This window comes from Macrotis lagotis, chromosome 1, assembly GCF_037893015.1.
Source record: "Macrotis lagotis isolate mMagLag1 chromosome 1, bilby.v1.9.chrom.fasta, whole genome shotgun sequence".
Lineage (NCBI taxonomy): Eukaryota > Metazoa > Chordata > Mammalia > Peramelemorphia > Peramelidae > Macrotis > Macrotis lagotis.
In genome coordinates this window covers 573395318-573419903 of record NC_133658.1, presented here as the reverse complement: position 1 = coordinate 573419903, position 24586 = coordinate 573395318, and the positions used below count along the sequence as shown (strand labels likewise).

General features: G+C 35.8%; 1 protein-coding gene across 2 annotated transcripts in view; it reads left to right on the top strand.

The window, feature by feature from the left end:
* The window catches only part of GPR156 (G protein-coupled receptor 156), a 120089-nt gene that overhangs the window by 75119 nt on the left and 20384 nt on the right, over positions 1–24586 (top strand). For both annotated transcript variants that reach the window (XM_074214595.1, XM_074214596.1), the window contains exons 5-8: positions 5865–5975; positions 6968–7093; positions 8089–8184; positions 15481–15717. In XM_074214595.1, the coding sequence (XP_074070696.1) occupies positions 5865–5975; positions 6968–7093; positions 8089–8184; positions 15481–15717 (570 nt within the window). The remainder of the gene's footprint in view (positions 1–5864; positions 5976–6967; positions 7094–8088; positions 8185–15480; positions 15718–24586) is intronic.

Sequence of the window (24586 nt, the reverse complement as noted above, 5' to 3'; positions counted from 1 at the left end):
TACATATACTCCATATATAATCATATACAAAACCTAAACAACACAGTCTGAGAAGGGAAAAAAAATCAGAGTATCACTCATAAAAGAGATGTTACGTAAAAAGGTCCTGAGACTAGAAAAATTTCTCCAGACTTTCATGGAACCTTTGGTAAAAGTAAGGTATAGTGGAAAATCAATGAATTTAGAGTTTTAAAACCTGAATCCTGGACTTTAATCTGTGTGAAACTGAACAAATCACTTAACTGGACCTAAGAGTAGCCTCATCCTTATGTGCAAAATGAGGGGTGCAAAATAGGTTAGAAAATCCCAAGGTTTCTTCTAGTTCTATATCTTATGTTCACATGTAATCTTTATATTTCATGTAATTCTAAATATAAAGCCTATTCAACACTTTCTATGAAGAGAAAAAAGAGAAATGAGGGTTTTGATCCCTAAATTTATCAAATATAAAGCAGAAAAGGAAAACTACAAGCTAATTTTGTTAATTTTTTTAGATATAATAATAAAATATTGGCAACTACAATAGAACAATGTGACAAAAAATTTTATTACAGTCAAGAAAGTTTTTATTAGGAATATAAAGATAATTTCATGATAGAAAAACTATGAATATAATAAATCCTTTCAACAATAAAACCCATAAAAATTATCTGATATCAATATATAGCTTGTATGTTCTAGTGACATTCTCTCAGGACCAGGTTGCTTCATTTCCCCCCTCAGATTTCTCAGGTTCCTTTAGGAGTTTAAGATGTCTCTTCTCTATTGCCATATGCCCTAGTTCCCACTAGCTGTGTTATCTGAATTATTATGGTACCAATGCTGAATAACCTAATGCTATTACTTTAACTTTAAGGGATATTTGCTTAAAAGATTTATCCAAAACAAATATACAGACTTTCCCTTGGACACCTTCTGGGCACACCCTCCCCGTTATCACCTCAGTCTTTTGGGGGGATGAGGGTGAGAGTAGGCTGCATAACATTAGTTCCATCAAGTTCTCATCCAAAGGAAGCATCTTTGTCTGAAGAGTCCTTAACTCAACTACCTCTGAGTACTCACCTGAAGGTTCTCCTTAAGATCATTCCTTGATACTTGAGGCAAAAAATGCTGTCCTGGCTGAGAAAACCAACATCAGACTTTTGGATTCCTGTGGATCAATCTCTCAAGCTTTTGAAACCTCCAAGATCAGAGATACCACTCCTTCACCTATATATTGTAAGCAAATGAATCACCAAGATCCCTGAGAAGTAAATGAAGCAAAGAAATAATAGTGGCAGTTAACAGGCTTTTTTGAATGTCTCCACAGCCAATAAAAGCACCTCCTCTTCATCACACAGTCAACTGGAACTAGCTAGAGAATGTCTATGAAGCCCATAATCTGTCTCTCCAATTTACTTCTCATTCACATCATGATTCCCCAAGAGGCAGTTCCCTAGCATTCTCCACATGGAATGACCATCTGAGACCCTCTGGGAATGTACCAAAATAGATTTAGAAAGGGCCATCAATCAAATACAGCATCTACATTTATGTTCAAAAAAGAATAGAACTAGAGCGACTTTTCTTTTAGAAGTGGTATAAACCAAGAGCCAGAATTATATGCAATGGAGATATACAAAGAGACTCTCTCCCTAAAAACAAGTATAAAGAAGGATTGTCTCTTTACCCCACATATCTAACACAGATATGTTAGTTATGATGATCAGTCATGAAAAAGAAGCTAAGGGAACAAGAATTTGTAATGAGTTTCAAATATCCTTATTCAAAGATGGTATAATTAAATGTTTAGAAAATTCAAGAGACTTGATTGAATTATTTTAATTTAATGATAAATTCAGCAAGGTAAAAAGTAAGCTTTCTTTTTATTGTTATATTATTTTATTTTGTTCTGGTATGGACCTATGATTTCATTAGTATAAGAAATGATTTGTGAAGAAAACTACTCTAATTATCTAAAGACAGTTCTACAACTCAGACTTTTAAATAGGTCCTGATAAAGCTAAGTGAATTCCTCCACACAGCCAGTATGGGTCAGAGGCAGAATTTGAAACCTGATTTTTTTATGGCTTTCTAATCAATATGGTACATTATCTCCCATTGGGTAAGATAATCCCACAAAAAGCACATGCATTTTTACATATAATTTTTTAAAAATCAGGAGTATGATGGAAAAATAAAATACCATTTGAAGAACAGAAAAATTTATCAAATATATGGTATCAACCTATCAAGATCACAAATAGACACTTTTCTGTCTATTTTTAACAAAAATGAAGAACAAAGCAGTAGAAAGGATAGCTCCCTGCACAAGGACAGACTGAGCTAATGTAATTAAAAGTTTATATTTCCAAAATAAATTTATAGATTTAATGCAAGAAAATAAAATACCAATAATTTACTTTATATAATCAAATAAAAAATTTATGAAGGACAAAAGAACAAGAATATTTAGGGTAACTAAGAGATAAAAATAATGAAATGAAATTTGATCCAACATGTTTCAAAAAATAGCATAAAGTCGGAAAATATAAAAAAAATCTGGTACCGGGAAATTAAAAAAAAGATAATGAGCAGAATCAGGATAAAATGTATATTATAGATTCATATCTGATAAACTCCTCCAAATGAAAAATAGTTTGGAAAAAGATCTTTATTCTATAGAAACTTGAAAGAAAATTAGCTGTCAGTATAAGGAAAACCAAAATAAGCATATATAATATATATATATATATATATATATATCATACTATTATGGTATTATTTTTAAAGATTAGAAGGAAAAGAATGATATATAATGTTAAAAAAAGATATTTTTGAGTCATCATACTAATGGGATTATATAAAAATTGATTTGATTACATAAAAATAAAGGAGTTTTACATTAAAAGAAAAATAGTAATATGACTATGTCCCAAATGTGATTTTACAACTACTGCAATGGATCCCTCATAGCCTAAGGGACCAAATAAATAATTCCTTTAATAACAATATTCAATAACTTGGGTAGCCAGGGTCACAAATAGCAGTTTTACAACTTAATGGTTCTCTCCCATCCCCTGAAGCATATTCCATCAAATCAGCAGCAAAGGGTCAGCATGGCTTCCCACTGAGGCTGGCTTACCCATTCATCATAATAAAATTGTGCTGTTTTCAACTCATCTAGTTGTCTGGGGTCTACCCATTCACCTTGTGCTGCTAGGTTCCCCTCTGATTGGTTGAAACCTTCCATATTGGGATAGTGGGAGCCATGACTGCTGACTTACCAACTAGAATTAGATTATCCTTTCCATTGCAGGTACTATTGGAGTAGTCGTGAGTGTCATTATGAATGTCGCTATCTTGGAACTTCCTTATGCTAAGGCAACCAGGGTCTGTCACTACTCTTGAAGCTATTACCTAATAGTCCATGATACTATTGCTTTCTCCATTGTCTTTTTACTAAAGTCAACTCATCTCCCAACTTCCACTAGTATCTTGACCCACAACAGATCAAAAGATAAAATAATCTAGAGAAAAATTTTTTATGGTAAAGAATACTGATACATATGTATGTGTGTAATACTGGAGAAGGACATGGCAAACCATTCTAGTATCTTTGCTAAGACAACTCCAAATGGGGTCTGGGGTGGCTAGGTGACACAGTGGATAGAGCACCAGCCCTGGAGTCAGGAGTAGCTGAGTTCAAATCCTGCCTCAGACATTTAATAATTACCTAACTGTGTGGCCTTGGGCAAGCCACTTAAACCCATTGCCTTGCAAAAAAAATGAGGTCACAAAGAGTTAGAACTAAATACTAAGGATATTGTTAAAAAGGTGAAACTCTATTCATATGAAAATATTTATTGCTGCTTTATTTTAAATAGCCCCTAACCTGGGAATAAGTCAATATTTATGGAATAGTTGAACAAATTTTAGTACTTTCATGCCATAAAATATGATTAGAATATCAAAAATTGGCAAATATAAAGGATATGATTAAATATGGGGAGATTTTTACAAAATGAAAGCCAAAGTAGAACAGCTTATACATTTGCTACAACTGTTTGGAAGAAAATTCCCAGCAATGAGTTGAAAAGTGATAAGAAGAGGGAATGAGGAAAAAATAGCTGTTCAATTATTATTATCTCAAAGTTTATATGTGTTCACCTATAATTTATTGGAATGTAAATATTTTCATAACATCATATCTTTAGGACTAGAAGGGACCACAGAGGTCATCTAGTACAAATCTCTAATTTTATAGAAGAGGAAACAGACCCAAAGAGAAAATTTGAAGACTTTTGCCCAAGAGCAGATCACAGGAACCATAAGTGGCAGAACTAAGATTCAAAACCCAGGTCTTCCAATGCCAGATCAAGTATTCTGTCTACTGCATCAATTTGTAATTTACAGACACTAAATTTAGAATTTAGTATTTTATTTGTTGTTGTTTTATTTTGTTTATAAGCTACTAGGTAATGTAGTGAATAGAGTTCAGAATTTGCAGTTAAGAAGATATGAATTAAAATCCAACTTCAGACACTAACTGTCTAACCCTGGGCAAGTCTTTATCCTTTGTCTGACTCAGATTCCCTAACTTTAAAATGGGGGATAATAATCATACCTATATTCCAGGGTGACTTTGAGGATAAAATTGGATATAATTATAAAGTACTTTTTCAATTCTTAAAATCCTTAAAGCTATCTTTAAATGCTAGTTGTTATTTTCATATTCACTGTTGTTATTATTTCCTCTACTGGTATTCTACTCCCAAAATCAGGTAAGAAGAAAGAGAAAGAGGGAAGAAGGAAGGGAGGAGGGAAAGGAAGTAAGGAAAAGAAGGAAAGAAAGAAGGAAATAAACACTTAAAATCACTTCTATTCCTTACAACAACCCTGGGAGGTAACTACTACTTTTATCCCTGTTTTACAAGAAACAGAAGTTATGGGGCAGCTAGATGGCACAGTAGATAGAGCACTGGCCCTGGAATCAGAAGGACCTGAGTTCAAATCCAGCCTCAGACACTTAATAATTGCCTAGCTGTGTGACCTTGGGCAAGTCACTTAACCCCATTGCCTTAAATAAATAAAAATTAAAAAACAATGTCATATAAAACCAAGTTATATAATTTGCTCAGAATAAAGTTAGGAAGTTTCTGAGATAAGATTAGATTTGAATTCAAGTCTTTTTTCCAGCGCTTCCTGCCCACTCTGCTCCAGTTGCCTCCAATTGTAGGTATTTACTTTCTTCCATATAAAGAACTCAAGGCTTAGAAATTCCCTTTGCTAACTGTGGCTCAGTAATCCCCTGCAACTTAACAGTCTTAGATCCTTGCCTAGGCGTACTGAGAGGTTAATCACTTATGTTCCACGCAGCTAACCTGTACCAGAGTCACGATGAGAATAAAGGTAAACCCATCTCCAAAGCTGTCCTTTTGCTTATGCAGCATCTCTCCAAACCAGTAAATTTTTCCAAAATTAAAATCAGCTTTCAACAAGCAATAGTTAGTTCATGACTGGATGTGCTTAAGTGACTGGAAAAAGTACAAAGAAAAAAAAAGATTTCTATTAAATGACCCTTGAGTGAAGAAAACAGAATTAGATGCTTGTTGTGATTATATTGTTTTAAAAAAAAACAGATGTTTTTAAGTATTTAGGTTAAAAAAATCAACCAAAAAAGGAATGCAACTACAATTAAGGCAATTATTTTATTGACCTGTACATATGTAGTCATCCATTCAAAGTTTTATTTAAGATGTTATTCTTTATTTTGTTTAAGTTTTGGACTTTTGGTACCTATGGAAAGAGTTATAAAATTTATAATAAATAAGAAAGTTCTTCTAACTCATTCCTTCCCTCCCCCTTTCCCCTTCTACTTACAGATCAGACTGTCCCTGCTATGTATTGGTAGTTCCCTAATGTTTGGTCCTATACTAGGGAAGAGCTGGAGACTGTACAAGGTTTTTACCCAGAGGGTCCCAGACAAGAGAGTGGTGAGTCCCTGCTTAATTGATTCTGCTTTGTTACATAGGAAATTTTTGTTTTGGTCTCTGTTGATGAGAAGAAAATGGAGAAGACTTTATATTAGATTATGGCACCTGGCTAGTTGCCAAAATAAACAGGACTTTCCAGAGGCAACATGCTGGTCACTGTGCAGCTATGGACTGGATGGCTTTGTTCCAGAGGGCTGTTAGTGGTGGGTTCCATGACTCACTAGCGATTAATCCCTGATGCAATTGCTACCTAAACCCTAGGACCTCTATGGAGGAGGAAGGCAGGGTGGTCCAGTGGGAAAGAATGTTGGAGTTAGATGACTTAGATTGAAATTTGAACTCTTTTCATTCCATCTTGTTTGATCTTGAATAAATCACACCACTTTAATTAGCCTGTCTTCAACTGTCAGTTGATCATTGATCAGTGCTTGGCAAAAGTGTGATATCTAAAGAGAAGATTGTCATAGTGATAATCTGGACATACCCATAGGTAAGTATTAGAGCAGTTCCCCATGCTGTGGAGGGAATATATATATATATATACATATATATATATATGTATATATATATATATATACATATATATATCTGGGCATATTTTCTGTAGGACATCAGTGATCTCAGGTTAGATCTACCAACCTTAACCCAGTTGGAGTAGGAGCATAGACACAACCCCAATATGCATTTTTCCCCTTTAAAAGAATTATAGATTTAGAGCTGGAAAGGACCACAGAGACCATCAAGTCCAATTCTCTTCCCATTTGAGAGATGTAGAAATCAGGCAAAAAAGTTAAAAGACTCTGATAACTGAACAAGTGGAGCAGGGAGGGATATTGAATGATGATATCACCAAAAATATTTTGCCAGTATTTTCAGTATTATTAGCTGGATGGGAAGCTTCTCCCAAGGAGATGCTCATAGAAAGGGCTCATGCTGATCTGGTTTATAGTAAATATATAACTTCTAAGGATCTTGGGATTAATATGTTACAGATTATTAAAGACCTTCAGCTGCTTGGGTTGGTAGCAATGTTGGTGATGATTGACATTTTCCTGCTTGTGACATGGGTATTATCTGATCCTATCCAGTGCCTTCAGATTCTCCGTTTTACAGTGAAGGTAAGGAACCAAATTCCCTGGGAAACCTCTTCTCTAAACTGAACAAGGTTGGATAAAAGCCATTCTTCTGTCAGTGCTCCCTAGGCAATAACATAAACCACTAAAAAGTCTTAGGATAAAGGAGCAAACTGGAGGGATTTGCATGAACTGATGCTGAGTGAGATGAGCAGAACCAGAAAAACACTGTACACCCTAACAGCAACATGGGGACAATGATCAAACTTGATGGACACACTCATTCAATCAATGCAACAATCAGGGACAATTTGGAGAATACCATCTGTATCCAGAGAAATAACTGTGGAGTTTGAACAAAGACCAAGGACTATTACCTTTCATTTAGAAAAAAAAAACTGATATCTTATTGTCTGATCTTACTATCTCTTACACTTTATGTTTCTTCCTTAAGGACATGATTTCTCTCATCACATTCGATTTGGATCAGTGTATACCATGGAAACAATGTAAAGGATGACAAATTTCCTTCTGTGTTGGGTGGGGGGAGGGAAGTAAGATCAGGGGAGAAGTTGTAAAACTCAAAATAAATAAAATCTTTATTAAAAAAACTCAGGGATGAGGGAAGGCTATGACACCTCTGGAGACAGAGTTATTAGGGTTAGATATTGATACCATGGGAAAATCAGAATTGGTAGATAAAGGTCTTATTCATTCTAAGTTAGAAAAAATAAAATAAACCCTGTATTGAATGAACAAAAAAAGGATGAAGGAGTGAAGTGGAAAGAAGGGAAGGAAGAGAAAGGGTACCATCAAGACATCATGATAAACAAAATGGGGACCAACGTTTTCCTCACATTCATTCTTATGGCATTTCTCTGAAACTTGCCTCTATATTTCTTCCTGCTCTTCATGAAATAGACCTCCAAGCCATTGGTAGTTAAAGGATAAGAAGGTGAATAAATGAATTAAGAACTTATCATGGGTCAAGCATTGTACTAGGATTAGGAGCATTGACTCTTTCTATCTCTCTCTCTCAGATGACGGAGAGAGACATCACCTGTTCCGTGACCAAGGCTTACTTCTGTGCCTCTCTTTACTCCGATCTCTGGATTACACTCATTTGGGGATATAAGGTTGGTAACTATAACTCTGTGGAGTACAGAACAGTTGCCAGGCACTATGAATCATTTTAGGCAGTATTCCAGGCATTTCAAGTTAAATATCCTAGCTCACTCTGCGGGGCTCTTCTATCCCTCAAAAGTGAAATCTGTTTTTTAGTAAGATATCAGTCTAGTTAATTTCTCTTCCTTTTCCTAAAGAAATTGCTAAAATTTGGAGCCCTTAGTTTAGTAGTATGCGTATGTGTATGTCTTTCTGTGTGTAAATGTCTATAGACATATGTTTATTTAATATATACTTTAAATTTATATTTATATATTTATATTTATTTAGAGATGTATATCTCTATCTATCCTTAAAGCATAGTACCAACATTTCAAAGGCCAAGGAATAAAGTTGTTTCTTCTGATATTGCCATTATTTCCATATGCAAATATATGAATATGCAAAGTATTTGTGGTTTTATCAGTATGAGGAACACCTACTTTATGAAGTCTCAAAAAACTGAAATCAGTTACCAACTGAGTTGACATATCCAGGGGAGTTATTTGAGGTTGAGAGAGATTAAATATTTTATTAGCAAATATCTAGAGTAGGATTAGAATCCATGAGTTTCTGACCTTAAGTTCAGCATTCAATTTATCATATGATAAAGTTTCTATTATTTCCTTTTTTTGAAATATTCATCCATTTCACTCAGATCATCAAATTTATTGGCATAACAGTTCAGCAAAATAGCTCTGAATTATTTCTTTAATTTCCTCCTCATTTGTGGTTAGTTCACTCTTTTCATTTTTGATACTGATAATTTGCTTTTCTTCTTTTTTTGTTTGGGTTTCTTTTTTGCAAGGAAATGGGGTTAAGTGATTTGCCCAATGTCACACAGCTAGGTAATTATTAGGTGTCTGAGGCTGGATTAGAACTCAAGTCCTCCTGACTTCAGGGCCAATGCTCTATCCACTGCTGTTTAAGCATAACTCATTGCAAAGCATTATCTTATCAGATTCTTAGAACAACTCTATGGGATAGGCAGGACAGGGATTCCTAGAATCATGCATTCAAAGCTGGAAGAGATTGCTGTTAGTCCAATCCTAACACCTTACAAATGTGGCAATGGAGCCCCCAAGACAGAGGTGTGAATTGTTCAAGGTCACACAGGTAATAAAGTGGCAAAGTCAGAATTGGAAACCAGCTTCTCTGATTCCCAGTCCATTGCATTATCTTGCTCAGTTCACATGGTTTTAAGTGTCTGGGGCTGGTTTTGAACTCATGTCATTCTTAATCCAAATATTCTATTATTGTGTTCTTGTTGTTCAGTCTTTTCAGTCATGTCCAGCTTTTCATGACCCCCATTTGGAGTTTCTTGGCAAAAATACTGGAGTGGATTGCTATTTCCTTCTCTAGCTTATTTTATAAATGAGAAAACTGGGGTAAAGAGGATTAAGTGATTTGCCTAAGGTCACATAGCTAGTAAATGTCTGGATTTGGACTCAAGAAGATTTAGTATTCCTGACTCTGGGCCCAGAACTCTATCCACTGCATCACCTAGCTGTCCCTACTTCCAGTATATGGAGAAGCAAATAGGAAAGAATTTAAGAGGAAGAGAGTACAAGCAACTGTGGAAATGAAGGAAGGCTACCCTGAAGGAAACAGGATTTCAAAAGATGACAGTGTCTGTCAAGTATGATAGGAAGTCTGCGCAATGGTACAGAGATGAGCGATTGAATTTTGAGTTTAAAGAACAGCAATAGATAAATCTTAAATGGAATGCAGAGTATGTATAAAGTGGACAAATGTGAAATACATTTGGAAGTAGTTTGTGAGATGCCAAACAGAATAGGAGTGCATTTTATCCTAACATTACTGAAGGAGGGAGGTTGCATAACCAGCCTGTTCTTTAGAAATGTTCATTTGATAGTCACATGAAAGATGAATTGGAGAAGGAAGAGTCAAGGTCCAAGGAGATTAACCAGGAGCCTCATATAATAGTCTTGTTGAGAGATAATGGAAGATTGAACTTATGGATGACTTGTGCTTAGGGAGCAAGACATAGGTGATGAGCCAGAAAAGGAGAGATCAGATGAGCCTTGCATATGATCTATGCTTCATCCATGTTTAGTGAATTGAATTGAAATATATTGTAGAGACAGAATGGACCATAAAGACCATCTAGTTCAATTTCCTCATTTTACAGATGAGAAAACTGAGGTCCAAAGAGAATGATGAGACTGTCCTAAGGTCACACAGTGAATAAGCTGAGAGTTGGAACTAAGAGCTAGGTCTCTTGAACCCAAGTGCTTCCTCATTCCCCTAGTAGTTTCTGTATTAATTAGATGCTTTGTTTTTATTTTAGTGAGTTCAATATTCCCCTGTTTAAAAACAAAAGAAAGAGATCTAATTATTGCAAAACAGACTGAGCTACAGTTGACCCTTAAGACTTGATATAGCATTTGAAGCCTTCTGACACATACCCAGCTATTTTTTTCTGCCTCCTTCCCAATACAGACTTGTATGCAAATTTCATGGTTCTTGAAGGTTTTTGTTATATTCTGCTAAGCCCTAGCAGCCAGATCCTTAGCCCCAGAGGCCTAGAGGATGGGAAATGGTTTGCATAAGGCCCTAACCTGTTAGGGATCATGGTACTATGCTATAGTATAGTATAGGGCCTATCTATGGGGCAGCAAGGGTAGGTGACCCTGGCAAGAGTAAAATTGGTAGCTATTATCATTATTGTGCTCTCAACAGACTTGTATATGTGCAATTATTATAGGGACAAAGGCAAGATCCCTTCCTTTCCCAAACAACAACAAAAAATCTCCCCTAACTTGGATTGAATGAAGGCTTAGATCCTTATAAAGCAAATAAAACCAGTAGAATAATTTATACCATAAGAACTCTGTAAAGACAAATAACTTTGAAAGATTTAGGAACTCTCATCAATGCAATTACCAACCATGATTCTGAAATACCAATAATGAACGCATAATTCTGTTCACTGGCTGACAGAGTGGTGACATAATCAATATACAGAATAAGACATATTTTTGGACATGACCAATATGGGAATTTTTTTTGCTTGGTTTCATATATATATATACATTTGTTACAAGGGATCTAGTTTCCTTTATCCTTTCTTAATTAGAAAGAGAAAAGAGAAGGAAAAAATCTGTTAATTGAAAAAAATTAGTATAAAAATGTAAATATCTTGTGAGTTGCTAGACTTTGAACTGTTATCAATTATCAGAGAGACAACCTGGTGTGGTGAAAAAATTATGAGACTTGGAATCAAAAAATTTGAGTTTCAGAGTATAAAAGACATTTTTTTACCTGACCAGTATGGAAATTTGGTTTATTTAACTATACATGTTTGTAATAAGGGTTTTATTTTACTTTTATTCTCAACAGGGATGATATGGGAGGGAGAAAGGTCAATTTTTCTTGACTGAAAAAATTTTTTATATATTTTTCAAAAGTCTTGAATTTGTACATGTGAATTGTATACCCTGTGCCTTAAAAGTATAAAGTGCAAAAGTATTGTTTTCAATGTTTCAAAAAATTAAAGAAAAAAATTTTTCTGTATATAGCACCATTTATATTTTATGCTCTGAAAATTTCTACAAAATTTCTTTTGTTTAGGTAAGAAGGGCTTTAAAAAATAAATTTTAAAAAACATCAGTGAAAGTGTACTCAAATGTGATTCGGTATGGATGGCACTTGTAATTTCCACTAAATCAAGTTTTCTTTTTGTTACAATTGCCTCTATTTCAGGATTGCAGGAATCTGTAAAATTGGAAATCAGTGAAGAGGGACTTTTTTATTATAGGTTATCCTTTTTTTTGCTTAAATAATTTACATGACAGTGCATATATTTATTCAATAAACAATTCATATGGTGGACAGTTAAAACAAAAAAGTCTTGAGTTTGAATCCCAGCTCTACTTCCTAGCAATGTGTCTGTAGGCAAATCCCTTTACCTCTTGAAGCCTACATTTCTTCATCTGTAAAATGGGAAATAATATTTCACAATAGTGTTTTATGAGAATAAAGTGTAATACAAGCAAAGTACTCATCTAAATGTAAGACAGTTCTTGTTTTAACTAGAGGATTCCTGGGGGTAACTACATCTCTATTTAAATGAATGAATTTCTAATTTTGGAATTTCATGCACAATGGCAAACTGTTGGGAAAGGGATTTTGGAAAGAGTGAGAATTTCACAGTTTCCCTCAAAATCACACCACCTACTCTGTCTATGCATATAATAACATACTTCCTTACTTTCAGGATCTATAATTTTGTGGATGTAGCAACTCTTTTCACCAACATAGATCACAGCTGCTTCTAACACTTAATACATTGTTTTGGAGAGTTTCTTTAGCTGAAAGAATCATTTCCTTGTGGTCATCCCTAGGAATAAGCTTCTCTGACCTTCCTATAATCAGCCCCATACTCAAACTTTTCCAGTTTGCCAAAACTTGTCATAGCTTGCCTTTGGCTGGCATAGACTTGGAAAGTCTCAAATTGCCTCCATGCCCTGAGGAGACCTCAAGGCAGGCATCAGTGGAGGCTTATTATAATGAAATAATTATTTTGTCCAGGCCTATTATTTTATTGGTATAGGAAGTTTCCAATAAGGGAACTTCTCCCACCAGGACAGGCAGGCATTTACTTAGAGTCTGAATAATGAAAGGCTAAGTAATTGCCCAGGATTCTAAAGTTATTGGGGCAGCTAGGTGATGCAGTGAATAGAGCACTGTCCTTGGAGTCAGGAGAAGTAGAATTTGAATTCAGTCTCAGACAACACTTAATAACTGTGTGTGACCTTATTGTCTCTCCTCTGGGGCATCTCCAGTCATCCTGATTCATATCTGGTCACTAGACCCAGATGACTCTGGAGGAGAAAGTGAGGCTGGTGACTTAGCACAGCTCTCCTTCACTCAAATCTAATTCATGTTCTTGTTATGGCATCACCTCTCTGATGTCATGGTCTTTGAGAATGAAGGATAAATATCACCATCATCAAAACTATTATTTGTCAGAGGTGAGGTTTGAACCCAGGTTTCAGTCTACTACACTAATGTAATAAGAATCAATTATGTCAAAAAATGTTTTCTTGTTGTTCAGTTGTATCCTACTCCTATGACCTCATTTGGAATTTTCTTGGCAAAGATATTTAAATGATTTGCTATTTCCTTTTCTGGCTCATTTTACAGAAGAGGAACTGAGGTCAATAGGGTTAAGTGACTTGCCCAGGGTCATTCAGTTAGTAAGTATGCTTACTGGCTTGATATGAATTTAGATCTTCCTAACTCCAGACCTAGAGCTCTATCCACTGTTCCATTTATGTCAGTAGCATTTATTAAGGAAAACAAATATAATAAAGAAATAAAAACTATTCAAAAAGTATCCACATTCTAATGGGGGAGACAACAAGGACATATGCTTAATAACTATAAGGAGAATAAATGTAAAGGATAACAATATACATTGTTTTAAAAAATGCATTGCAGTTAGAAAACGTTTTATACACATTACTGTATACCTTTGCCTCAAGGAAAAAGTACATGCAACAAGTGAGTGGCACATTGGATAGAGTCATGAGAGTCTGAGTTCAAATACAGTCTTACACATTAGTAAGTCACTTAATTCTGATTCCCTTCAAGAAAGAAAAAGTAGGCATTGGATGGCCCTTGAGGGATCTATGAATCAAGAAGCATTTGTTAAATGCCTATGATGTGAAAGGCACTAGGATTACTAAGACTAGGAATACAAAGACAAAGAATGACAGTCCCTGCCATCTACAAGTTTATATTCTATGAAAGGAAACAATGTGTACACATAAGTAAATGCAAAATAAATGTGATATAATTGTTTTTGTCTTAGATAGTGGAGGGAAAACCTCACATGGGAGGTGGCAGTTGAGTTGAATTATGATGGGAGCTGGAAATTCTAAGAGATGGAAGTAATGAAGGAGGGTATTCCAGGTGTGGGACAGACTGCTAGGGCGTGGAGAAAGAGGGGTGTGTGTGTGTGTGTGTAACAACAAATAAGCCTGTCTGGCTAGGATTCCAAATATATTTGACTAATCAAGTATGCACAAATCGTATTCGCCAAATATTGAAAATTCAGTGCCCTTGAACACTAAATTAGATTGCAGATCACAGGGTATTAAAGGTAGAGGAACTAAATAAGGCTATTTCTAGGGAAATCTTGTAGCCCAATTCTGGTGGTTTTTAAATGGAAACTAATTAGAGATTTCCAAAATAAAACTCCACCAATATTCTTTTAGCCCTCCTTCATCCATAATGTTCACTCATTTAAGACAGATTAGGTGCCTTCTAAGATTAAGGTCCTGGGCTAGGTACTGATGGAAATACAGAGACAAATAAGATATAGATCCTCCCTTCAAGGGGCTTATGATCTAATGAAAGTAGCAACTATTAAAAGTAGTTTGCTGACAATCAGGGACAATTTTAAGGTATGGAAAATGAAAGACTATTACCTTTAATTTTAAAAAAAAACTAGCTTATTAAATTTTGCTATCTTTTATTTTTTCTTTTAGGATATGATTTTTCTCTCAACACATTTAAAATTAATGTATGGCATGGATACAATGTAAAGACAACCAGACTGCCTTCTCTGGGGAGGGGGGGAGGGGAGGGAAGCAAGATTGGGGGGGAAATTGTAAAATTCAATAAAAAAAGTAGTTTTCTGAACAGTGAAGAATGAAGCAAGCAGAACCAGGGAAACAATATAAACAAAGAGTACAACAATATAAATAGAAATAGCATCAGCAACCCATAAAGGAAAATTTAAAAAAAAACCCTGAAATTGAACTCTAAAAAAGCCAAGTTTAGACTGAAAGAGTTTAGAAAATACATCTCCCTCCCTTTTTGGTAGAAGTGTGTTGGGGGGGGGGGACATATAGCATAGAATGTTAATAGTTGAATGATATATTGGTTAGTTTTGTTGACTAGCTCTTTTGGTTATGAAAGATGACTTGCTACAGATCAGGGAAAGAAATATGAAGATGGTGTTTCTAAAAGTATCCCTAAAAATAAGACAAGTTCTTTTTCTTTGATGATTGATTGATATTAGATGAGTTCTTGGTAAAAAAAATATATTACTAGTGACTATTTTTCTTATCATCTGTATTATTTACATCAGTATTAGACTGACTACATAGAACCTTCCTAGAATCCACAGGCAGTAATTAGAGTAATTAAAGAAATAATTCTGTTTTTTTTTATTCCTTAGAAATGTTTTCAGATATTCCACCTAAAGATGTTCCTTCTCATTTTTGACCCCCCAGGGTATAGTCCTGCTCTACGGTGCCTACTTGGCTGGACTGACAGACCATGTTAGCTCTCCACCAGTGAATCAGTCCTTGACAATCATGGTCGGAGCCAATCTTGTTGTGCTGGTTGCTGGGCTCCTTTTCTTAGTCATCAGATTTTTTCATGACTGGCCCAATCTTGTCTTTGGACTCATAGCTGGAGGCATCTTTGTTTGTACAACGACAATCAATTGCTTCATCTTCATACCACAAGTAAGTCTGCAGGAGGTTGATTCTTAGAAAGAACTAATGGTGGTTGTGCTCAATTGTTGGTCTTATATTTCTTTGGTTCCTTCCAGATTCAGCTATTTTCATAGGTGGGAGTAAAGTGAGTGAGAAGCAGCCTGAATGCAAAACTAGTCTTGGAGTCAAATAGACTTAAATTCTAATCCTATCTCTGACATGTCCTGATTCTGTAATTCCTCTCTCAGTGCCTCTCAAGAACTTCTCTATGACTATAACTTATAGAAGAATTGTCCATCTATTTTGCTGGAGAGCATTCCCATATCAGTGAAGTCAGTAATCCCCATTCTCAAAAGAAAGGTAGCTGGTGTTCAGCAATACAGCTACTTCACTATTAGTCAGTTGACCTTAGAGGGTCACATATTAATTGAGTATTGGAAGATAGGTAGCAAACTAAGAGAGCTCTAAATTCAATCTAATCTCAGACACTTACCAGTCCTGTGACCTTGGACAAGTCACTTAATTTGTTTACTTCAGTTTCTTCATCTGTAAAAATGTGGATAATAACAGCATTTGTCTTACAAGGTTGTTTAAGGATAAAATGAGGTAGTAATTGTAAAAGACTTATTATAATAAGAACTATATGTTAATTATTATTTTAATTATTGGCATGGTTCATAAGAATATATATATACACACACTGAATTTAGGGTTAGAGGACCTGAATTCTAATCTTTGCTCTTCTAATATATATTACCTCTCCAGACCTCAATTCCTTCATCTATAAAATGAAGAAGTTGGATCAGATAACTTCTAATGTCCCTTCCAGTTCTGAATCTTTGCATCTATGATCATTGCTGATAAGGAAGCATGGCAAAGTTGGATGAAGGTTGACCTTGGAGTCAGTTTCCAGGCCAACAGTGACCCTGACAACTAAAGCTAGACATTACAGAGAGTTGTTACTCTGCATCCAGGGAAGGAGTTCTATACTGGACCTTGCCTCATGAGTCTAGACTATCCATTACTAGCCCCATCAGCAGAAATAAAGGTCATGAGGGCATGAGACCTAAGATACATATATTTCAATAGAAAAGGGAGGAAAGAAAGATCTAAGCTCTAGAGAATGCAGCTAAATTGAGAAGAGGAGGATCAGGATGAGGCAGGAACAAATTAGAAACTTCCAAATAGGAGAATCATTGCTGAAATTCCTATCTGATCCTCAGGAAAATTTTTCATAGTACTTACAAGCTTAGTGTCATGGAAAATGATGAATTTTTTTTCATTAATATTCCAATAAACATTTATGGAAAAACCTACTATGAGCCAGGTCCATGCTAAGCACTGGGGATACAAATAAGAAAAAAAAACTGCCCTCAAGGAGCTTACAGTTTAATGTGGGAAGACAACCCTCAAAAGGAAGCTTAAAAGATGAGAGGAAAAAGGAGCCTGGCTAGGGACATGATGGTGGATTTGAATCCAAAGAATAGAGCTAGTGAAAAACAGCTGGTCTGTGAGCCCTCTGAGTCCATTTTAATGGAAAAGGAGGACATTTTTTGTTACATGCTTCAATCAAAGAGTCAGAGGCTACTGATGAGGTGTAAGTATCAGAGCTGATGCAATGAATTCCCTAGTGATGATTCTGTCCTGGGAGTATGAATAGAGTTAATAGAGTCAAATAGCTGGTGGGAAATAATGGAAAACAGAAAGAGAGAAAGACAAAGAAGAGGGGATCAAAGAACTCTAAAGTAAATATATTCATATTCAAATATCTATTTCTATGCTGTTCAGCTTTGGCTGTGGATTTTTATCCCCCTCTCTGAAACTTTGATTTAAACAGAATATAGAGCTCTCGCTACAAGAGAAGACTAGCAGTCTCTCTGCAACTCTATAGGATTGCCTGGGACACTCAGAAGTTTGGTGACTTGTCCAGGTGTCTTGGGAAGGACACACTATTTACTCTAACCACTCTAACCACTCTAACCGCTCTAACCACTAAGGATAATGTAATAAAATATCTTCATCTATAGCACTTCTTGTAATCCTGATATTCACCACTGGGTACCCTTTTCTAGGGATGGAAAATTGGAAGATAAGCTCAGTCAATACAATCCAGATAAAGTTCTTTTTTTTTTTTAAAAAAAAGATTTTATTTATTTTCAGTTTTACAATATTTCCCCTAATCTTACTTCCCTCCCCCATCCCCCACAGAAGACAATTTGTCAGTCTTTACATTGTTTCCATGGTATACATTGATCCAAATTGAATGTGATGAGAGAGAAATCATATCCTTAAGGAAGAAACATAAAATATAAGAGATATCAAGATCAAACAATAAGATATCAGGTGTTTTTTCTAAATTAAAGGAGATAGTCCTTGGGCTTTGTTCAAACTCCATGGTTCTAATCCAGATAAAGTTGTAATGGGTCTGAGTATAGGTTCATTGTTATGCATTTCTGGTGCAGTTCTGCTTTATGCCATGTACAGGTTTTAGTGAAGTAGAAGGTATGGTAGGCAGAGCACTAGCCTTGTAGTCAGGAACTGAGTTCAAATCTGCATTCAGACATTTGATGGCTTACTAGCTGTGTGACCTTGGGAAAGGTCACTTATCCCTGATTGCCTTCCTTCCAGGGCCATCTCCAGTCATTCTGATTCCTCTCTTGGCACTGGACCCAGATGGCTCTGGAGGAGAAAGTGAGGATGGTGACTTAGCATAGCACCCCCTCACTCAAATCCAAATTCATCTGCTTGTCATGGCGTCACCTCCCTGATGTCATGGTCTTTTTCAAGAATGAAGAACAAGGAGCAGTTAGGTGGCACAGTAAATACAGTACCATCCCTGGAGTCAGGAGGACCTGAGTTCAAATTCGGCCTTAGACATTTAATAATTGCCTAGCTGTGTGCCTTTGGGCACGTCACTTAACCCCCACCTCCATTACCTTGCTTGGTGAGCATTTACAACTTGGAAATCAACAAACTATAAATTGAGACCTGGTTTATTATTTTGTTGATATAAGAAAGTAATGGCAAAATATTAATAGTTCAGATTAAAGTTAAAAATGTATCACGCATACATTTTTTTTCAGCGAACCAATTGTTAAATATTTACCATCATATTTCCAAATTTGGGAGCCCCTGTTCTAATTTAAATCCCTCACTTTAGTATGAAAAACCTAAGTACCAAAAAACCTAAAAAAGAAAAGGACAAACGTCATCAACACCATCATCATCATCATCATCATCATCATCATCATCGTCCTCACAGGCTTCAGAGCGGCACAACTGTTACCTTAGTGTGACACCAATAACCATACTGTCAGTGGCAATATGAGGGAAGAAAGACCCAAAAGCAAACATCTTGGATACCACAGTAACACTTTTTTCTCCAAGTCTCAGTCAACCTCTTTCCTGCCTTCATATAACAGGCTCTCACCAGATGTTCTCTTCACCAGATTCTTGAGTTGTTCAGTCCAGAAAATATCAATTTCCTGGTGCCCTTTATATATGGCATTTATGTACACCGGTAAAAATGACCATGGTCATACAGTCAGTTTCCACTTGATGCAACTATTTCCAAAGTCCCAGTGAAATTATCTGATTGTTATGTGACATAACTGCATCTCTATGATATTGGTAGCACCCTCCCTGTCTTCCTTATCAATACTCCTTTCCTTCATCCTAGGACCTCCTTTCCCCAAGACACATGCTTTCCCAATTCATTTAAGTCATGTCTGACTCTTCATGACCCCATTTGAGGCTGTCTTGTTAAGATACTGGAGTGGTTTACCATTTTCTTCTCCAGCTCATATTAAAGATGAGGAAACCGAGGCAAGCAGGGTTAAGTGACTTGCCTAGGGTCACAGTTGCCCAGTATTTGAGGCTGGATTTGGAACCAGGAAGAGGGGTCTTCCTGAATCTAGACCAGACAATCTATGCACTGCATCATCTATCTGCCCTGAGTTTGGGATACGATGTTTATACTTAACTAAAGAGGAATGAAACAAAGATGTAACTGGAAACTATACAGTTTTCCTTAATTAGCTTATCACATCTTATTTTTCTAAGCAATAATAAATAAAGGTCTGGGTTTCAAGGATTCTTCCTTTGGGACCAAGACAATTTAATAAAAACCAAAAATGATTTCCCATTTTTACCTTCAGAAGACTTTTTAGTAGACATAGTCAGGGGACAAGAGTGCTAACTATGAAGGGGGCAACTAGGTGGTGCAGTGGATAGAGCATGGTCCTAGAGTCATACCTGAGTTCAAATTCAGCCTCAGATAATAATTACCTAGCTGGGTAGCCTTGGGCAAGCCACTTAACCCCATTGCCTTGCAAAAAAAAAATGAATGTAAAAAAAAAGAGGGCTAACTATGAAGTCAGTGGACCTATCATATTCAGATCTCTTGAATTGAATTCAAAAGTTCAATAAAAGTTAATTTCCTGAACTATTTATGTAAGGTAGTAAGAATACAGAGGTAAAATCTAAAGATAGAAATTAAAACATGTTGCCCTTGTCCTCAAGGAACATACATTCTACTGGGGGGGGGGGGAGATAAAGAAATAGTACACATAAAAATAAATAAAAACCATTGTAATTCCAGAAGTAGAGATTTGCTAACAAATGGAGGAAATTGAGAAAGACCACATGAAGGAGGGGTTGCCAGGTGTTCTTTGCTGGAAGAGAGAAATCTAAAGATGCAAAAATGAAAAGGGGATGCATACTAGCCATAGGGAGTGACCTGTGACCTTGGGCAAAGCACCCTAACTTTTGAGGACTTAGGTTTTTCATACTAAAGTGATGGATTTAAATTAGAACAGGGGCTCCCAAATTTGGAAATATGATGGTAACTAATAATTGGTTCTCTGAAAAAATGTATTAACTTTAATCTGAACTATTAATATTTTTCCATTACTTTCTTATATCAACAAAATAATAAACCAGGTCTCAATTTATAGTTTGTTGATTTCCAAGTTGTAAATGATCACCAAAAATTTCATAATTACTGGATATATGTATGCCCCAAAGGCTTAACAATGAGTAAAGAATATTTGGTAAATAACTATATTGTCTATTGAATGAGTATCTTGCTTTTATTTCTTAGGTATTTATGTATTATAAATTCTATAATTCATTTCCTTTCATATGAATAGGTGTTGTTGTTTATCTTTTGTTCTCAGAGGAAACCATGACATCAAGACTGTGATGCCATGACATGCAAGCAAACTGGATTTGAGTGAGGCAGGGCTGTGCAAAGTCACCAACCTCCTTTCTCTTCCAGAGTCATCTGGATCCAGTGAGTTGATGTGGATCAAGATGACTGGAAATGCCACTAGAGATAGTGGGAGACCTTGGACTTTTAAAGCTAAGGTCTTTCCCAAATCACAGTTTGTCTGAGGAAACACCCATTATATGATTAAGGATAAATAAGAGAGAGAGATAAGGCAAAGAGATACCAGTTTTATTAATAGTTTAAGAGCTCAGCTGTGTGGCCTTGGGCAAGCAACTTAACCCCATTTGTCTTGCAAAATTCTAAAAAAAAAATAGTTTAAGAGCTCTAAACTTTCTTTTGGCTCTATTTAAATGAATGATATCTTTCATTGCATTAGCAACTGGGAAATTACCAGTAACCAGGTCATTAACTCAGAAGACCTTAGCTAAGGTAAAACTGTAGAAATATTTACTGGCATTTCAAAAGGGATAGGAGTCAGATAGAGGGTCTATAGATTGTGAAGGGAAAAACCTCTTTCAGTTTCTTAGTCCTGTCAATTGGTTTCACTCTGCTACTGGGATCCCAAGAAAGAATTAAAATGAATAACTAAGACTTGGAATAACTAAGACTATGGGGTAGTTGCCATGTTCCCTTCCTTACCTTCCTCCCCTCCCTACCAACACTTGAGTCATACAGTCATAAGTTTCAAGCTGGAAGAGATTTTGAAGATCATTGAGATCAGCAGTGTGCTGGTAAATATTCAACAGTCAGCTCTCAAAAAAAAAAGTACCAGAACACACTTTTAAGTTTAATTTGAATAAAATAACATTTTTTCCATCACTTTCTTAAATCTAGATAATTAGCAAAACAATAAATTAAGCCTTAATTTGAAGTTTTTGCCAAATTCTGAGGTGTAAATTCACACTGAAAATTTAACCATCAGTTCTCATGAATCAGTTTGAGCTGGCTCCAGCACACCCCTCATTTTATAAATGAGGAACCTAAGGCTCAGAGAAGTGACTTCCCAGGGTCCCACAACTGATAAGAATTTAAGGCAGGATTTGAGAAGTTTCCCTTAGAAATGTAAAGATGCTACTCCTTCTACACAGTTAATCCTCTAACTGCTTTTGACTCATGTATAATTATTGTATTATTGTCTCATGATCTGGGGCACAGGTAGACTTAAAAGGATAAAGAATGGCTCAGAAAGTATTGTCAACAGGGGCGGCTAGGTGGTGTAGTGGATAAAGCAATGGCCCTGGAGTCAGGAGTACCTGGGTCCAAATCCGGTCTCAGACACTTAATAATTACCTAGCTGTGTGGCCTTGGGCAAGCCACTTAACCCTGTTTGCCTTGCAAAAAAAAAAAAAAAAAAAAACTAAAAAAAAAAAGTATTGTCAACAATACAGCTTTTGATGGACTTCTGACCTGGAAAAATCACAACCCATCTCTAGCAGCTTGCAGTAAGGACAGTCTCTAGGATTATACATCTCATAGGTGATGCTAACACAGACAAAGAAGGAAGGTCCTCATGGTAGCTAAACAGAGAAACAATGCTTTTCACAGAGGTCTTGTCTGACTCTCCTCCTCTGCTCCCTGATAGCAACTCTGTAATAAGAGGAAGTTTCCAGAAGCCTCTGTCTTTGCTTTGTGGTTAAGGGCATCCTTCTGCAGCATTCCCAGTTGTTATTGTTCAATCATTTTCAGCTATGTCAGACTCTTCATGATCCTATTTGGGGTTTTCTGGCAAAGATGCTGGACTATCTTGCCCTCTCCTTCTTAGGCTTATTTGACAAATGAGTAAACTGAGGTAAATAGGGCTAAGTGATTTGCCCAGGTTCACATAGACAATAAGTATCTGAGACAAGATTTGAACTCAGAAAGTCTTCCTGTCTCCAGGTTCATCATCTATCCATTGGACCACCTAGCTGTTCCCAAATAAGAGATGTCCAGAAATAGCATTTAAACAATAGTTAGGTGATGGATCAAAGCTGTAATCACAGCCTTTTCTTTCTAATAATAATAATAATATTAATAATAATAATAATAATAACAACAACAACAAAAGTTAGCATTTACATAGCACTGTTAAGATTTACTAAGTGCTTTACAAATTTTCTCTTATTCCAACCACAATCCTGGGGCATAGATCCAATTATGATCTCCAATTTATAGAAAGATAAGCTGAAAGAGGTTGTGACTAATCCAACTAGGGATACCCAGATAGTAAATGTCTGAGGTAGTATGAATTATGGTTTACTGTAATTCTAAATCCATTGTTGCATCCATTATATCAAACTGACTTTCCTTTAAGGGCTTCTCATGCCTGGAGGTTACATCTGAGAGTAGTACCATTTTCCAATAAGGTCTACAAATGGAATTAGCCAGAGGCTATATATGGCGGGAAAGTCTTCAGGCAATTCCTCATGGCTGCCCCATGTTCTCATTATTCTATTTGAAGCAGCCATCCTCTTTCTCACAATCAATTATCTCTCTCCCTACCCACTCTCCATCCTTCTCCCCCTTTTTTTCTGAGGTTATCTTAGCACAGATAAAGTAAACAAATAGCAAAATTACTGAGTTTTTTTCTTCAGAGGTCAATCTATACTTTAATATCTTTATTAACATAGCATCTTTCTAGATTTAGAGCAGTAATTCTCATCTGTGTGTGGGTGTTCATGTGTGATGGAACCCAGTGGAAGTCTGGGGAGGCCTCTGAATTCCCCTCTCCTCCACACCATCTGAGAATAATAGTTTTAAATGCATAAAATGAAATGCATAAAATCACAAAGTAAATCAATCATATTGAAATTCATATATTTTTCAAAAATTAATTTAAATTAAATTTAAAATTTAAATAGAAAAATCAGATCTTAGTTTAAGAATCCTTGCTCCTGATTATAATAATAAAGTCACATATTTAAAACACTTTTCAGTTGCAAAGATTCATCTATATATATTATTTTGTTTGATCATTACAGTAGACTTATGAGATGTACAAAGCCTGGTAACATTTCCATTTTCCAGATGAAGAAACTGAAGCCTAGAGATGTTATATAAAATTTCTCATGTCACAAACTAATGTTGACAATCCTGGTAAAGTCACAACCAAAACTAGAACCCAGAGCTTTTCCTTCTTAAGTCAATCAAACATTTATGTGCCAGGCAACTTTGTGCAAGGTAATGGGAATACTATGACAAAAAATAAAAATTGACACTGTGCTTTAAAAGCTTAGATTCTATCAAAAGAGTCCATACTGCCTGTTATTGAAAATACAGTATGGAGGTATATTCAGATACACACTCAAACAATTACATCAAATACAGAAGAAAATATGAATCATAGGCTAATTTCCAATTTTATATTAAAGATCAATGTACTCAACAGCATTGACTTTTTGAGGTAGAGAGGAACAAATAGAAGTTCTTGGGAGTGCGATTGAGAAAATTAGAAATCTTTGCTTTTCTTCTTCTGTCTTTTACCCCCTCCCTCTAGCCATTTCCCTCTGTCCTCTTTCCATCATTCTTTTTTTTTTTTTAGTTTGTTTTGGGGTTTTTTTTTTTGCAAGGCAAACAGGGTTAAGTGGCTTGCCCAAGGCCACACAGCTAGGTAATTATTAAGTGTCTGAGACCGGATTTGAACCCAGGTACTCCTGACTCCAGGGCCAGTGCTTTATCCACTGCACCACC